The sequence below is a fragment of the Gadus morhua genome, chromosome 3, assembly GCF_902167405.1.
Source record: "Gadus morhua chromosome 3, gadMor3.0, whole genome shotgun sequence".
Classification (NCBI taxonomy): Eukaryota; Metazoa; Chordata; class Actinopteri; order Gadiformes; family Gadidae; genus Gadus; species Gadus morhua.
In genome coordinates, this window is record NC_044050.1 from 16234043 (window position 1) to 16250548 (window position 16506).

Sequence of the window (16506 nt, forward strand, 5' to 3'; positions counted from 1 at the left end):
TGTGTGTGTGTGTGTGTGTGTGTGTGATGTGTGTGTGTGTGTGTGTGTGTGTGTGTGTGTGTGTGTGTGTGTGTGTGTGTGTGTGTGTGTGTGTGAGAGTGTGTGTGTGTGTGTGCGTGCGTGCGTGCGCGCGTGCGTGTGTGTTTGTGTGCGCGTGAAATGCGTCGGGTCGTGCACCTTCTAACGCTCAGAGAGCAAGAGAGAAAGGAGCGCTGGACAGGACTGAGGCTGCTAGGGAAGCTTGCCTGCCTCCAGTCAGCTGATCACTCTGTGTCCCACTCAATTCTAAAAAATGCAGCTATCGCTGAGGAAATCCTAATTTTTACGATAAAGGCACGCCTCCAGGTGCTGCAAACTAAACTGAAACTGTCCATCTGGTATCCTAATAATCATGACTCTCACTGTCTACACCATGGACAGCGTCAGACCATAGAGTCTATGTCCCACATTTTAAACGGCTGTAATGTTTACCAGGGACTATACATAGCCAGGCATGACAGGACTGTTGACATTATCACCAAAGATGTGTCACCCATGTTTTATTCCTCTGTTTTGTTCTACAAACATTCATGTGTGAAACCAGAAATGTTTCAATGCAATGACCCCCATGTATTGAAAGGTATAACAGCAAATACATCGGATGTCATTGTGATTGATGAGAATAGCAGAGAGGTTTTCCTATGGGAAGTTGGTTGCGCTTTCGAGTCAAGTTTAGAGGAAGCTTTCCTTACTAAACAAGTTAAATACCAACCATTAGTGCAAGCTATTATACGTTTAGGCTATAAATGCCAGCTCATCGTTTTTATTTTCGGCAGCCTAGGTCATGTCCACAGGCTGGTGGTCAGAGGCTTGAGAATTATGAGGTTGTCCAAATGTAAAGCAAAGCAGCTTGCAACATATTGCTCAATCTCCTCCATTATAGGCAGCCGAGCTATTTGGAGGAGGAGGTGTTTTCTGTACCCATAGATTTTCTCTGTCTGTTAACAGACTGTGTGCAACCAACGTTGATTGAATAAGCTCATGTGTACGTATTGTCTATTCTGTGCATGTTTGACTCAAGTACTGCAACATGTTGTTTCGAGGATGTAGGGCATCAAAAGCAACTGAAAATATTTGTGCCCTTGCAATGTATTTTATAAATGCGGACACAATAAAGGCATTGGAATTTGTGTGTGTGTGTGTGTGTGTGTGTGTGTGTGTGTGTGTGTGTGTGTGTGTGTGTGTGTGTGTGTGTGTGTGTGTGTGTGTGTGTGTGTGTGTGTGTGTGTGTGTGTGTGTGACAACGAGAAGGATGACACTTGAGAGATCGATGTACAACTTAAAGAGTTTCTTCTCTTGGACACATTCAAGCTTACTTTACCAACAGCGGGACTATCGGTTTTCATCTACCAAGTGTGGACCTCTATTTCTGGTCATTTTAAAAATGCAAAAACATAATACAGAGTTTAGTTTTAAGTTATTTTATCATAATATAACTTCAAATGAAAATACGTTTTTAAAGAAGTTGCCAGGAGGAGACTTGAATCCTTAAAGGCCGTGTTGCAGGGTACATTTTCCAACGAATTTGTGCAATTTGCTTGTTGATAATAAAGATTTAAACTGTTATCCATTGTATTTAATATTGTTACGTATCACAAAACGGAATGTAATACGAAAAAGTAGGTAGGCTACTATTTTAGCGGTTTGCTATTGATTGTCATTTCCCCCAGAATGCGTTGCACGACGTCACGTTGGGGAGACACGGACCACCAAAGCCGCATTGAGACCCTTGAGATTATATACATACATAATATTGTATTATATATATATATATATATATATATATATATATATATATATATATATATATATATATATATATATTGTGGTAACCCGGTACTCGTTGGTGAGGAGAGAGAAGTGGTGCTCTCTGTCGCCAGTCGGTGGGTGGCGGCGGTATATGCCGTCCACCACCTCACCTCGGACCCGCCCGGGCCGAGGTTTATGGGGCGGGATGCCACAATATATAATATACAATATTATATATGTAAAATTCACCCCACGGTGGTGCAGCGTTGAATAAACAGGCGATGGCTGGCTTGCAATCCTGCTCTTTATTTAGCATATCCAAAGTTTATCTCCGATCACCGTGACCACCCGAACATTCTTCTGTAACACAGTTCTAAATCAAAACAACCCGTTGCTTTCGGACCCTCCCCTTCTCGCGAGACAATCCCCCATAAACCTACACTAATAACATTAGTGCATAACCCAACTCATAAGAACATTTGTATTGCTGCTGAACGCATAATAACAGAACCACATTAACCCAGCTCGTTACAATATATTTAAAAAACATAAATTGTGGGTGTGGTCATACGCCAGTAGTTTCTGCCCCACTGAAAATTAGGGTCACTGCACGCTATTGCACAGACCCTCGATAGTTGACAGTATACAAAGGTCCAATGAGCCATCCTTTTTCCTGACACAAACAATAGGTGCGGCATAGGGTGAGTGTGATTTCGCGATCCATCCTTTCACAATCAAATCTTGGATGTACTCTTTTACTTTCTTGTACAGTTGTTTTGGGATGGAAGCATAAGACTTCTGAAAAGGGAAGTCGTCTTTAAGCTTGATAGACATCTGAAGAGAGGGGATACACCCTGTGTCATCGCCGCTGTGGGCGAATGCTGCAGACTCCTCACACAGCATTTCCTCAACCATTCGCTGCTGTTCAAGATCAAGATGACTGAGATCAACAGGTGGTCGCCAGGGCTCAGTCGGGGGGGGGGGGGGTTTCAGGGGCGGTGACATTGTGGACTTCAGCCCTAACTGTTGTACCCTGTGGTTTCTCAATCTGTTGTGTCTCTGTCTTCTGGATCCCAGCTGAGTTCTCTTTGGGAGAATTACTTCATGCTTATTGTGGTTAGAAACAGGCACGTTGACAAGATGCCACATGCTGTTATTCATTTCCAGTATACCCTCCCGACACTTAATTGTTCCAAGGGTGTGCTCCCTTCTGCAGGTTCACAACAGGGTTGGACGTGGTAGGAATTGGTACTCTGCACCGCACATGCACTGTTTTTCCAGCTGGGATGCTCAGATCCTCTTTACCAACTCTGATCGTGGCCATAGCTGCTTCAGTGTGGAAGTTATTGAGTGGAACTGGAACTGTGGAATGGCCTCACCAAAGACCGGTTCCCGTTTCCCTGCTGCCTGGTTCTCTTTAAACAGCCCACAGCCCGGTGTCCTGATTCACCACACACAAAACAACGATGCAGACAAGCATTTTACCCTTTCATGTGTGGGAGAGCTGGCCTGGGAAAGATGTAGGAGGGGTGTGTGGCTGTGCATGAGGTCGGCCTAGTGCTTGGACAGGTAGAGTCTTTGAGTGAGTCGCATATGCCACTGGTTTTCGCTGGTTTATTAAAGCTGCAACCATGTTGGTTAATGATTCCACTTGAGCGCTGAGCTGCTGTATTGTCTGCTGTTCTTTAGTGTCTGAAGTCTGATCACCATCAACTCAAACACTGTTTGTGTGTGTTGTTTTCTGTCGGGAGACATTATCCAATCTACGTCGGTATTCATTTTCAGAGTTGATTATTTTCATCACCCGGCTGACGATGTCTTCATCAGAAATTTGGTTGGTTGTGATGAGTGGCCTCAGCTGCTGTCGAATGTCTGTGTGTTTGGACCCTAGGCCCTGGTAAAAGAAGTGCCGAAAAACTCGCTGGATGGTCTTGGGGTCATAGTGAATGTCTGCGTTTGCCTGCTTTGACTGGAAGAGGATTTTCTGTTTGAGGCCTATCATGCGATAGAGGAACTGCTGGGGGGTTTCATGTTAATTTTGCTTTGCATCCATTAGATCCTGAAACAGTTCGGTGCCTATCTTTTCATACAGATGAGATCGGAGAAAGCCCTTCTGTTCACAGATGTCCTTCAAAGCACCAGGTTTTACACACTTCAGTACTCCTCGGATTACCTCTGTCTCTGTGAAGCCCTCTCTGTCTCCTTTGTCTATTTGTTTGCTGATACTGTTATATGTGATATCAGAGCTTTGGTCCCTAATCTGTCCCCCATGGACCTTGAATTCCCTCCGTTGCAGGTAAGACAGGTGCTTTAAGGAGACCACTTTCTCCTTTCTGTCAACATGTAGTGGGTCATGACATGGGAGTTGGTGATGTGGTGGCTAACCTAGGCTGGTGGGCTTACTGTGTGCTAGCCATATCTTTGTAGTATTGAAGCTTTTCTCCGAGGTCTTCGTGCATTGCTTGTAGCTGGTCAACACTTTGAGTGGTAATGTCTGTGTCGAGGTTAGCATGTTGTTGTCTGGTGTGGTCTGTCGTGGTTGTAAGGGCAGTAAAGTGTGAGGTGGTTGACGTGTCATCGTTGACGTGTGAAAATGTTGTGTGGCCCTCTATCATGGTTGGCACAGCTGTGAGTGTTTAACCAGGTCATTTAACATCAACAAATCAGACATTCCCTCATCTTCGGATTTAAGTGAGGTATCAGACTGCATATAGTTAAGGATATAGTTGACACAACTTTCTTCATCAGTGGACTCCAAATCTTGTTTGCTGTCGCTGGTGATGTCCTTCGCAAGCTTGTAGTCATCGTCGCATGACAGTAGGTACAAGTTATTTTTTATGCTCCAAACAAGTTCTTTGCGTACTGTAGACATGACATCTGTGGACCTGACAATGATAGCGCAGTTCCCCTTGGAAGAATGAAGACCCTTCTCTGGCTCCGATCTCCCCTTGTGGACACCTACCAGCTGTCGTCTCGGCAGTAGTCACGTCACCTCGCCTTGGCCTCGTGGTTCATCTTATCACTGGATCTGATGCAGTGCCTTGATGCAGAGGTGTTCTCTCAGTGTCTCTGGTGTGAGTCTGGTGTGATAAGTACCCAGCGTCTCACGCGCCGGCGGGACAGCTGGTCACGCATGTTGCTGGCCAAAGCGTCGTTCCACTGCAGCCGCCAGCGTCGCATAGTCTAGTCGCTCAGTGGGCAATTAGGTCGAGCAACACCTGCAGCGCCTTCCCCTCCAGTGATATAGCGAAACATGGGCAGCAGTGTCTTGGTTGCTCCTATTCGCTGCAGCCAGCCCAACTTGCGCTAGGTACGGCTCCAGGGTTGTGATGCGGCATATCGTGGGAGCTTGAAGTTGGTCCATGTTGCCGGGCTAGCGATGGGAAAGCCTGCAGCACCGGTCAGGGGTGCGGCAGTCGGCGGCGCCCTCTCGGTGGCGTTCAGCGACGTCCTCTCGGCGGAGACGATCAGCAGCGAGCTCTCAGCGTCGGTCCGCGACGCCCTCTCGATGGTGGCGGCCAGCGACGTGTTCTCATTGGCGGCGCTCAGCAGCGAGCTGTCGACGGCGGCAGCTCTCAGCGGTGAGCTCTCAGCGCCAGTCAGCGGCGCCCTCTCGACGGCGGCAGCCAGCGACGCCTTCACCTCGGCGGCGATCAGCGGTGAGCTCTCGGCGTCGCAGGTCAGTGTTGGCAGTCTCTCTGCGCTGGTCACTCGTCTTGTATGGCGGCGGGGAGCACTGGCACCCGCCGAGACGCTTAAGAAGTTCTTCAATTTCGAAAAGTTTCTTCGCGAGATAGCTTCTTGACATCGGCATCTTAGTGGGGTTATTCTTTTATAAAATCCCACTCCTGACACCAATGTGGCCAATGTTAAAGGCAGAGTCGTGATATTCTTTCGGTGACTTAATTGTAACGTTCCAAGAGTGCACCAAGACCTTACTCAACCGAGAGCCTAACATTTACTCTCTGACTTCACTAACGCTCCTCCTAAAGGCAAGCCCACACCGCACCGAAAATCGGCGTCGGTGAGAAAATCGGCGTCGGTTTCATGAGTCTATTTGGTGTGGTCGCTCAAATTGGCCACGTCGGCGTTCATTTCAGACGATTCAACATGTGTAATCGGCCATTCGAGTCGGTCATTCTTTAACCATTCTGATACGTGGAGGGCTAGCAGCTTGACTAGCGAATCAGTGAAGCCCGGAAGTGAGGATGGTAAACATACCAGATAAACAGTGCAATCGAAGAAGATGTCGACACACTCTCTCAACGCATTGTTTGGCATTGTTTTGATTGATTGAATAATGTGGATCGAAGAGCTCGTGCAACAATTCATCACCATGGTGGAGGATAGACCTAAGGAGGTCTGGAGAGGACCTGCTACTTCCGGTTTTCGTGTTTTTTGGCCAACAATACAGATTAGCGCCGCCTGTTGTTTTGGAGACATTACATCTCGCGCAAGCGCGGAACGTACGGCGTCGGCTGTAATCCCGTAGGTGTGTACCGCCCATGTCGGTGTTCGAGTCGGCCAGATTAAATAGCCCGACTTCATTTACCGATGCGAATCGGGCAGTTGGTCCGGAGTGTGGTTGCCTTAAATGTCTTCCTAACTGTCTTCTTAATTGTCTTCCTAAAGCAAAGCATGATGGGAACACATCAGCAACCAATAGCTGTGGTATAAAACAATGCAAAAAACATAGCCCCGGTGCTACAATATATTCTGGACGTTTTGAAGAGTTGACCTAAATCTCGTCTTGTGTCCGCTCAACTTAACTTTTTAAAGGAGACATATTATGGTGTTTTCCCATCAGGTTAACATAGTATATGAGTTCCAGGAAACATTTTTTGAAGCTGTTTGCTGGAAATAGATTTAGGAAAAAAATCTTGCCTACAGCTATTCCACTCTGTTTCAGTCCCTTCAGAATGCGGTTTCTGGTGTCTGTAGCTTTATTGCAAATGAGCCGCTGCCCATTGACCAATGAGCTGTCAGAGTGAACCACAGCATGGAGGAGAAGTGATTGTAGCTGTTTGCGGACTCGTGGAGCTCTATATGTATGTAATATAATATAATATAATATAATATAATAATAATAATAATAATAATACTAATATATAATATATAGGTCTTTATAGAATATTATATCTAATATCACGGCCAAAAGCTGTGAGCCTCGGATGATATTATGAATCAGAAAGACGTCTCTGGTACTTCCACAACAAGTGAAGACTCTTAGTGGGGGTTATCTCGGCCATGGTTGAGAAGAATTGGGGGAAAGGAACTTTGGTCTTGACTCTCTGAAGTCCATTTTGAACCGCGACATGGAGGAGAAAGGGATTGTACTCCCGGAGCTGAGCTGTCGGACTGCCACCGAGCTTCCCCCGCCGGAGCTGCTGGACTGCCGCCGAAGCTTCGGGCGCCGCCGCCGCCGAAGCTTCGGCGGCAGTCCGAACTTTGCAGTGTGTCTTTTTACAATTCATTTGTTACCAGCATTCGTAGTGTTGATCAGCAGAGAAATAGTCCGCCAAAGACGTTGACGTCGCTTAGCAACCGAAGACACTGGGGTTGACAAGTTACCGGACTACTTGCGGAGTGTTACCGCGATTCCCATTGAAACGAATGGCGCGGTGATTCGGTATTCAAAACGAGAGCTGGTAAATTGTGAAAAATTAATTAAACTGTAATCAGACAATGCGGTTATATGACCCTAGAGTATTTGTCGTATAAAAGCTGTAATATAATTCGAATTTCGAATTATAAATATGTACAATGCATTACATTAGCTAAGTCGTAGCTAAGGTCCGTCCTATTTACTGGAGGATTGAAGAATGTTTCCGTTGCATAAGAACCTTACGGAAGGGTAATGATTATTCCAGGTATAAGTCAAACTTAATTTATTTTCTTTGGCAAGTGACCATGGTATAAGCAGGATGATGCCCGTGTCCATTATCACGAGTTAATGGACTTCACGGAGGCAACCGTCCTCCGCTCCCTGTGTGACGTAGGCTACGTCAGAAAAAAAAAAAAAAAGTGTGTGTAGGTGTGTGTGTGTGTGTGTGTGTGGGGGGGGGGGGGGGGGGGGTACGGTCCAAGTAGTGTTGATAGAATTCTAAAGATTCTGTGTTACACAGGCCCTGTATTCTGCAGACCACTCTAGAACTTCTTCGTCGTTGTTGTGTCTGGTTGTGAGTGTGCGTGCATGCTATGCGTAGGCTGAATCGCAATCGTGTCAAGACAAATGTGATTGACCAATACACATTGAAGATAATTAAATAATTATCCCTACTAAAATTATCCCTCTCTAAAGAATTATCCATCTTTAAAGCTTCGCCACCAGGGGGGGGGGCTGCAGCACCTCCTGCACCTCTACTTCCCGCACCTCTGGAAGTATCAATATCTTTTATTTTGCCGTCTGTTTTTGTGTTTAAAAAAACATTGTTGGTGCAAGGCTGTAATTATTTATTTAAATTGTGGTATAAGAATATATGTCAGACCGTGGTTTGTACAAGGAAAAACGAGCAATACAACTTTTGTCTGTTTTTACGACCATATCCTAAAATTAAATCTTTTGCACATTTTGCACAGACATTTGAAATTAATAAAAAATCGATACAAAAAAAATTAAATAATAATTAACCAATCAATTGATCCAATATATGCAACTTAAAAAACATTTTCTAAGGCAACTTGTGACTTTAGTACCACATTGAGGTAAACCCACCTCCATCTATGCTGAGAGAGAGAGCGAGAGCAAATACTTTATCTTGCATATAGTTAACACTTAATACTGACTTTACTCCTGAAAAATGGGTCCCAAATGAACATCGTCTTTACATCTTCTTAATCCAATCGAACAGAATCATGAAACCAAAAAAACGACATTGACCCTAAAAAAAAACCTTGATATAAATAAGTTACAATGATGTAAAACACATAAAATGACAAGTATGATACCATCGTTTACTCCTGAAATCCGCCCAAACTCTAGCACACCATACAAATACAAATCTGCTCCATGTTCACCTCATCACACCTTCTCTGAATACTGATTGAAAGGACCCATCAACTGATTGTCCCAGGGGTGCTAATGGGGTGAGAACCCAGGCATGGCCATACGGTCCCTGGGCCCTCTGAGACGGCCTCACTCCTCCCGGGTGCTCTGGACCATGGAGTAATTCTTGCAGGGGTTCTTGAGGCAGGCCGGGGGCCAGCTGAAGGGCCAGCTGTAGGAGCAGGGGATGGCCGTCTGGATGTTCCTCTCCAGGAAGTTGAAAACGGGGTTCCACCAGGTGTGCGTGAGGTAGTTGTTGGGCGAACACTTCAGAGTCTGTTAGGAAGATATCACCACATGGCATAAGGGTTAGATACAGTATGATATCGAAATCCTAGGAGTCCTGATGTACGTTTTATATATTAACATGTGGTTTGGTTTTAGGGATTCATTTTGGATTCCCTAAAGTGAAACTTCACCCATTTCCTTTATGCTTTGTATCGTTAGAAACCCACTCATATTTTTGAATGGTCGTGCATCATTCCCTTATTTTCTGGAGAGACTGGAAAGATCCGTATCGATCTCCAACACTTCCTGTTTAAGATGACGCAATATGACGATTTTTGCGTCATATTGGGTCCCCAGTGGGTCCCACCCGGGGGTGGGACCCACTGACGCTACAGACCTATTAGAGCAGTGCCAGTGGGTGGGACTACACCAGCAGAAACTAACATCCACAGCGTCTGAAGCTAAGCTAACAGAGGCTGTTGATAAAACTGAAGTACAATTCACTGAGTTCACCAACTAATACTCTTCCCTAGAAGGATTTTCAAGCAGTCTTGCGGTATCAGCTTGGTAGATGGAACAGCGAGGTGTCCGATAGGCGTAGATCTAGATCAGCGGGAGTGGCCAGCGAAGCTGTGCATCGTGGTACATGGTGGGAGTTGTTGTCTTCAATCCACAAGCGCCAAAAATTCACTTTCTGCCTTTTCTTGGTCAAGACGGCACCAAATTAGAATTATTTTATTTTTAGTAGTTTTATTCGACTACATATAGGACCCAATTTCAATACATATTCATGCCTCCACCGGTGAAATGCTCCTTTAATTTATGGATAATTAAATGTGTATGTGTGAGCAAAAACTATAAGACATGTATACAGTGTCTTGAACAACCTCACCTAACTCTGATGCCAATGTGCAATCAACTCAATACCAAGAATGAATGCATCCACATCTTTGTTCTCCTACATTCTCTATTTTCTTCTCACTTTCTAATAAAAGTTCAAGGTTCCGCACTAAAATGTAATATTTGTACACTGTATGAGAACCAAATCAACTCATTGTATCAGAGTGACAAGGTCACTCTTGGGACAAACCACTTCAATAGATATTAGCCAGACAAGACAAGGTTAGTAGAGTTTATTTTATTAGTACAGGATGGTTAAAACCAGACAGAGACGATCTTTCTTGGTTATAATGTTGAAAGTTTATAATAGCCATAAAATATACAACCACAAATTTCAAATGTAATATATTCCTATGTTTACATAGTCATTATTTTAGTACCTTAGAGGTAAATTCCCTCAGCAAAACAGAGCTATGCATCACTAGGCTTCCACAGAGATGTGGGAGAGCTCCTTGTGTAAACTGACTTAAGTAAACAACAAGGCTAATGGCTGCCCACACACACAGACACACACATACTCTTATACACACTGACAAAGCTACACACACACACACACACACACACACACACACACACACACACACACACACACACACACACACTTAAGACGCGTCCAGAGAGAGACATAACGAGAGACACACACACACTCTCCACCCACGCCATAGACTTAACACAGTGTGTGTGTGTGGTACTGACCTGCAGGTTGGCCATGGTGTGGTACCACCAGAAGAGGCGGGAGGTGATGAAATAAGCCACCACCACGTCTACGCTGTAGTGCTCGTGGGCCACCAGGATGCACACCACGCCCACTGCGCTGATCAGCCAGCACAGCAGGTGGTACCACCAGAATGACCGCGGTGAGTCTGGAGAGACGAGAGGATGTTATGCTTCATGACCAATCTCGCAGCGTCAGGAGACGCAGCATCAATGGAGACCTAAGTCTTCATAGAAAGTTACTGTATTGATAAATAGTACATCATAACCAGTCTTATACCAGTGTTTGCCAATCATGGTGCTAGTGACACTTGGGGCAAGAACCACAACTCTGTTTACCTAAAGACCATAAAAGGGTAAGGCATTATACAATATTTGAATGTTCCTCCATTCATTCCATTTACAAACAAATCCTTTAGATACAAAGAAATGTGTGTTTTTGTTTTGTGACTACTCACACTCCTTGATGAACAGGTAGGTGAGGGTGAGCATGACCGTGTGTCCGCTGTACAGGAAGTCCCCGCACATGAGGTGGGAGCCCGTGATGGAGAGCCCTGCGCCCGAGATCAGCTGGAGGATACGCTGGAGCTTAGCCTGGGAATCACCGTGTAGCTACATACAAAAAGAGAGGCTGAAGTAAGTAAACAAGGTCAACCCGATCTGATGACATTCTTTGGTTACTAGAGTGAAGCCGAAGATTATTCAAACCATTTATTACCTCGGTCCCTCAGTTCACTTCATTCTGACAAACAAGTCAAGTAGTGTCGGTTAACAAGTGGCGAGATGCTAAACGTACTACCTAGTAGGCTAACCTGCATGGGGCCCACATATTGTTACATCAAAATCTAGGGCTCTTTGATTCTCTGGCCAATCAAATTGGCCAATTTGAAGATAGAATTTTACTCATCTGTTTTCAAGATGTGGACCAGTGTGCTCAGTCACAAGCAGTTACAAGCTAGTCAAAATGTTGTCTACATGGACCGAAGATTCTGAGAACCATACTGCATAGGGTTTGGAGATGACTAAGTTGACCACCTACCTGGGAGTCAAACAGCCTTAGCGCCACTAGGATATCCCAGTCTGAGTGATTATTCTCACCTTCGGGGCGCAGGTCATGTGCATGCCAGGCACGGGGAGGGTTGTGATGTACATGGTGACACAGCGGTACAGGTACAGTGTACCAATGAGGAAGAAGAACCGCCTGCTTGCTATTGACCTGAAACAACATGAGGGACCAGAGCCGACTTTCATTGAGTTGATTTCTCTACAGAAAGTAAAGGTAATTCCATCGCTGTAGAATGGCTTACTTGATATTTCCTTAAAGGGGACCTATTATGCTTTTCAACTTTTATGACCTATAAACGTTGTTATAATGATTGATAGTCATGTTTAACCATAAACAAAAAACGATGTAGATTTTCGGGAAACTCTTCCTCTCATCTGGGCGCTTTCTGCCTTCTCTGTCAACGCTCGGTTTCTTCGTTCTCCGCCCCCTCGCCCCCCTCCTGCCAACCCAACTCCGTTGTGATTGGTTACCTTCCTTTTAGCGCGCGCGCGGGCAGATTTGACCAGGCATATGGGGGCGCGGCAGGAGTGCCTCTACGTGTAGATGATTTCCCGGAAATGTGAACAAGTGAATCGCAAACGTTGTCCCGAGTGTTTAGCGCTCTGCACAACCACCCCAGACTGTCAGCAGGGAATACGTCGAAATGCATGTACGTCATTATTTGACACTTTAGTATGGTTAAACATGACTATCAATCATTATAACAACGTTTATAGGTCATAAAAGTTGAAAAAGCATAATAGGTCCCCTTTAAAAGGCATGTCGATGATGATGCTTTGTAATTCTTTCGCTCAATAATAAAAACTCAAATGCTATTCAAAGTTTAATGAAAGGAGAAAAACAACTCCCAAGGGGTTACGGTGGTGGAAGATCTCACCTGTATTTGAAGAAGAAGAGCTGGACGAGCCATATGGTCACCAGCACCATGCCGTTCACCTCGGTCACAGTGAACGCCCACTTGACCCGGTCGATGTAGTCGAAGAACTTATCAGGGAGTGGCGGGCTGCTCTCCTTGGAAGGGACCCTCTCGTGCACCACTGTGATCATCACCGTGGTGAGGACAAGGTTGAAGGCGGCATAGAAGAACGCCAGCACCGTTTTCCACCACTCCATGGGCAAGCGGCCGGCCTTGGGCTCCGGCAGGGCGATCTTGACGTAGTCCGTGTGTCTCCCGAGCGTCTTGCGGAAGCCTCGCTTGGCGTCGCTGGTGACGGGGGTGTGGACGGGGCAGGCTTTAGTGTTCTGTTTTGCCTGAGCCACCACCTCCATGCCCGTGCCTAGGCTGTCTGCGGCAGGGCCTTGCTCGCCGGAGAAGTCCTGCGAAGCCATGGGGGCAGGAACGCTAGACACAGAACACAATGGGATGATTTCTTTGCGTTACATTTTGCTGCGGTTGAGTGTTGTCAGTTTTTTTCACCTTAGTCTGTAGCGACTGATTTAATGCTGATAGTTTATACCTGCGTTAATGTATGCATAAATATATATATATATATATTTATATATATACTGTATGTGTTACGTAATGTTTAAACTTTTGCCCTTTTGTTTAGTAAATGGCAATGCTGTGTTCTGTTGCACTATTTGTTTATACAACGGTAAATACTTTTGGCATTAAACATTGTGTTTATTCACATGATTTATTTTATTCAACATACTTCATTCTGCATACTTTTCAGACATGTTTGAACTTACAATAAGAAGATGACCAAAACTGTAACATTTAAATACAAATAATCCCATGAGAGACCCTCGGGCAAGATGATGCTCCTCGCCCCTGAAACAGCTCCATTAATGGATTTTACAGGCCCACAATCTCTCACTATAAATGTCATTAGGGATGCATATAGCACGCTTACTCAAAAACGAATGTGGCAACAAACCAAAAAATGGGCTCAAAAAAACAATGAGAGTGCACCCTAATGCAAGGTAGACAGTGAGAAAGAATCAATTTGCTCCGAAACAGCTATGGAGAAATTGACAACACCAGCGAAAGATATATATAGGAATACTGGCCTGAAACAACGCCTTTTCCATCATATCATGTAGCCAATATAGCACCAAGATATTTGCACAACTTTGGGCTCTTTTAGCATTAAAAATAACCAGGAAGCCTGGAGAGGCAGACGTGCTGGTGTTTATAAAACATTGTCGATGTCCAAGACATACAAACCATGTGCTGCGCTGTCTGACAGCTGCTAGGGCACCGACCTGCAGTTGTTACTCTTATGACTGCATACGTTAAATGTCAGTTGTTCTGTCCTCAAGACCAACCTTTCCCTTTCACACAGCAGACAAGATGAAATCATGCCCCAAATGTTTGAATACTGGCACAAGAAAATCGACACAAAAGTAAAACCAATTCTGTGGACACAAGAAGGTACTCATACAGGGGGCAAACTATGCATATGATATCATGCATTACCTAGTTCACCTAAGAATATGTTCCCCATATTTCACAGGTCTCCTAACAGGAGGCTTATACACAAGTACAAGTCACGTCAGATAGCTCAGTTTAGTCATAAAACCCAGTGAACGCTTTTGTTTCTATTCTTGTGTTTACCATTGGACTGCAAAAATGACACTGTCTCCAAGGAGGTCAAAGGAGAAGCCAGGCCATTCAGGAAGCTTTTGGAGTCTTCTGGAGTCTAGCTGCTAGCAGGGATGGGTGGTGCTGGTGGTGAAGGTGGTGGTGGAAAACTGGCACATGAGCCTATCCCAAATGGTCAGAGCGTAATGAATGACTGGGCTGACTCCATGCGCTTCCCAAAGTGCTATTTCAAGTCGTAGCCAAGCCCTGTTGCCTCCTAGGCTGTATTTTGCACTAAGGGAAACATGGGACATTGGACTCCATTTTATTTTAGGAGAGGTTATAATGACAGGGTGCCAACGGTAGTCACTCATTTTCCTCCTCTCTGTGGAGTCTGTAGTCATCATCAAAAGGGAAAGTTAAATATAAATTGTGTCTTCTAAAGCACCTTGTTATACAGCATGGTTGAACATCTGCCCCTCATAATGAAAAGTATTTAGTCTACTTATTTCATAATGTTCCCCAGCTTTTCTTTTTAAAGGGGGAGTCTTCTTCGGGATGGGAACCACTAAATGGGACGATGTGGATCGATGTTGATAAATTATTCAATGTTGACAGCAGGTGTATTGTGGAGTGTTTTGCTCAAGGACGGTCTGGTCACATGTTTGACCAAACTAAATCACACAAGATACAAAACTACGCCATGCAGCAGAATGGAGGAAAAGACAGGACAAGATGCACTGTGATGTGTGCAAAGCATGCTACATTTTGTTATTCTGAATAGAGGAAGCAGAACAAACGTGTATGTGAAGACTTTCCATCCTTCTAAACTAAAACCTTTTTGTAAAAAGGCAAAGAAACTATCTGCAACTCTACAAATGGAACATCAAACAATTATGCAAGTATCAAAAAGTTATTGTGTTTCAATTGTAGCCTTCTTGGTCACACAAAGCCTTTTTACAATTTTTTCAATTTTTCAACATATAACGTTTTTGGGATCCTAAAATGACAGTACAATACGAGGGCCAGAGGGCGGATCTCGGTAGGCCTACTCCAAAACCGCACGTGGGGCGTAACCTCGATGTAATGTCAGGTTCATTAACGAGGGAGGCTCCAGGTTTTGAACATTACAGAGGAGCACTCCCAACAGCAAAACAGGCTGTGTGTGCGGTACGGCCGCAGGTTTAAGTTGAAGCTAGAGTGGCAAAGAGTCCCAAACGTGTTAAGCATTGAACGCTTAACACGTTCAATGCAATCTATGGAGGTAGGTGCTATGGCGAAGGAAATGTTAATCAGGCCTGGTTAATCCAATTAGCAGAAGTCATCAAAAGGCTATACCTCTTCGAAATACTACAATATAACGTAACATAAGGTTACATAATATACACTAATGAAGTAGTAGCCAGCCTACATTAGTATTTAGTAGGCTATTATGAACACCTGTTGAATGCTGTTAATTAGAAAGATAAAGGCCAATTAACGTTATCGAAATAATCTCTATTGCAAATAGTTGTAGGTTACAGAAACGTCATATGTCACTATAGGGATACTTGCTGTTTGATAAATACACAGCAAAATATATAAACGCTTCTTCATAATCCGACACAAATAGTAAATGTTTTTAAGTCGCAACCTCGATGACAAATGTGTCGTTATCTAATCGTGACATCATGGCTGCTAGACCGCGTCTGATTCCGTGCAGACATGACGTTACGTTTATCTCGTCCTACCTGAATCGGGGGTCCTCCTAGGGGGTCGTAATGTAGTTCCAGTTCCTTCTCTCAGAATGTCTCCTGTTGCGCCTTGCTCGGTGTGCGTGTGAGAGATGTAGCATTACTTGCACCAAGTGTAGGCTAGAGCTGGCTCGTCGTCCTCCTCTGAGCCCTCCTCCTCCCCAAGCGCATGTAGTCATCAGCACCATCTCCATCCATCCTCATCTGGAACAGAGAAGCTGCACTGTCATTAAGTCACGAGCGCAGCCTCTAACTAGCCACTGGGCGAGTCACTTTTCAACTCTATTCCTTTAAATATCACGCACTAAAGTGTCGTATTAAACCCGGGACTCTTTTCAATGCAAATCGATTTTCGTGTTGAAACCTACATGTTCACGACCAGCAAAAGCGTTTTACTAGCTCTGTATAGATTCATGAAAACATAAATGAATATACATAAAGGCTGAAACGCAGCAAGACGCAACATCTAGGGAAATGCAAAGAATACATAAGCAGTTGGACCACA

The 16506-nt window shown here is 44.7% G+C and overlaps 1 protein-coding gene and 1 long non-coding RNA gene across 5 annotated transcripts; one reads left to right on the forward strand and one right to left on the reverse strand.

The window, feature by feature from the left end:
- The first annotated feature begins 2288 nt into the window (after positions 1-2288).
- Positions 2289-12698, forward strand: LOC115540350 (uncharacterized). 3 transcript variants are annotated; one of them, XR_003976157.1, is made up of 5 exons: positions 2289-2489; positions 10664-10818; positions 11189-11311; positions 11787-11954; positions 12564-12698. It is a non-coding gene; the product is annotated as an uncharacterized LOC115540350 (long non-coding RNA). The 3 variants fall into 3 exon arrangements; XR_003976158.1 differs by lacking the exon at positions 2289-2489 and adding an exon at positions 5486-6280; XR_003976159.1 differs by lacking the exons at positions 2289-2489; positions 10664-10818 and adding an exon at positions 10892-11031 and having other exon boundaries at positions 11150-11311.
- Positions 8225-16209, reverse strand: sgms2a (sphingomyelin synthase 2a). Of its 2 annotated transcripts, XM_030351530.1 has the most exons (6): positions 15999-16201; positions 12619-13083; positions 11774-11891; positions 11134-11287; positions 10658-10824; positions 8225-9109 (listed from the first exon to the last, which is right to left on the reverse strand). In XM_030351530.1, the coding sequence occupies exons 2-6, from the start codon at positions 13068-13070 to the stop codon at positions 8924-8926; spliced, it is 1077 nt and encodes a 358-aa protein (XP_030207390.1). In that variant the 5' UTR covers positions 13071-13083; positions 15999-16201; the 3' UTR covers positions 8225-8923. The 2 variants fall into 2 exon arrangements, with proteins under 2 accessions (XP_030207390.1, XP_030207389.1); XM_030351529.1 differs by lacking the exon at positions 8225-9109 and having other exon boundaries at positions 10311-10824; positions 15999-16209.
- Between the last annotated feature and the right edge of the window lie 297 nt (positions 16210-16506).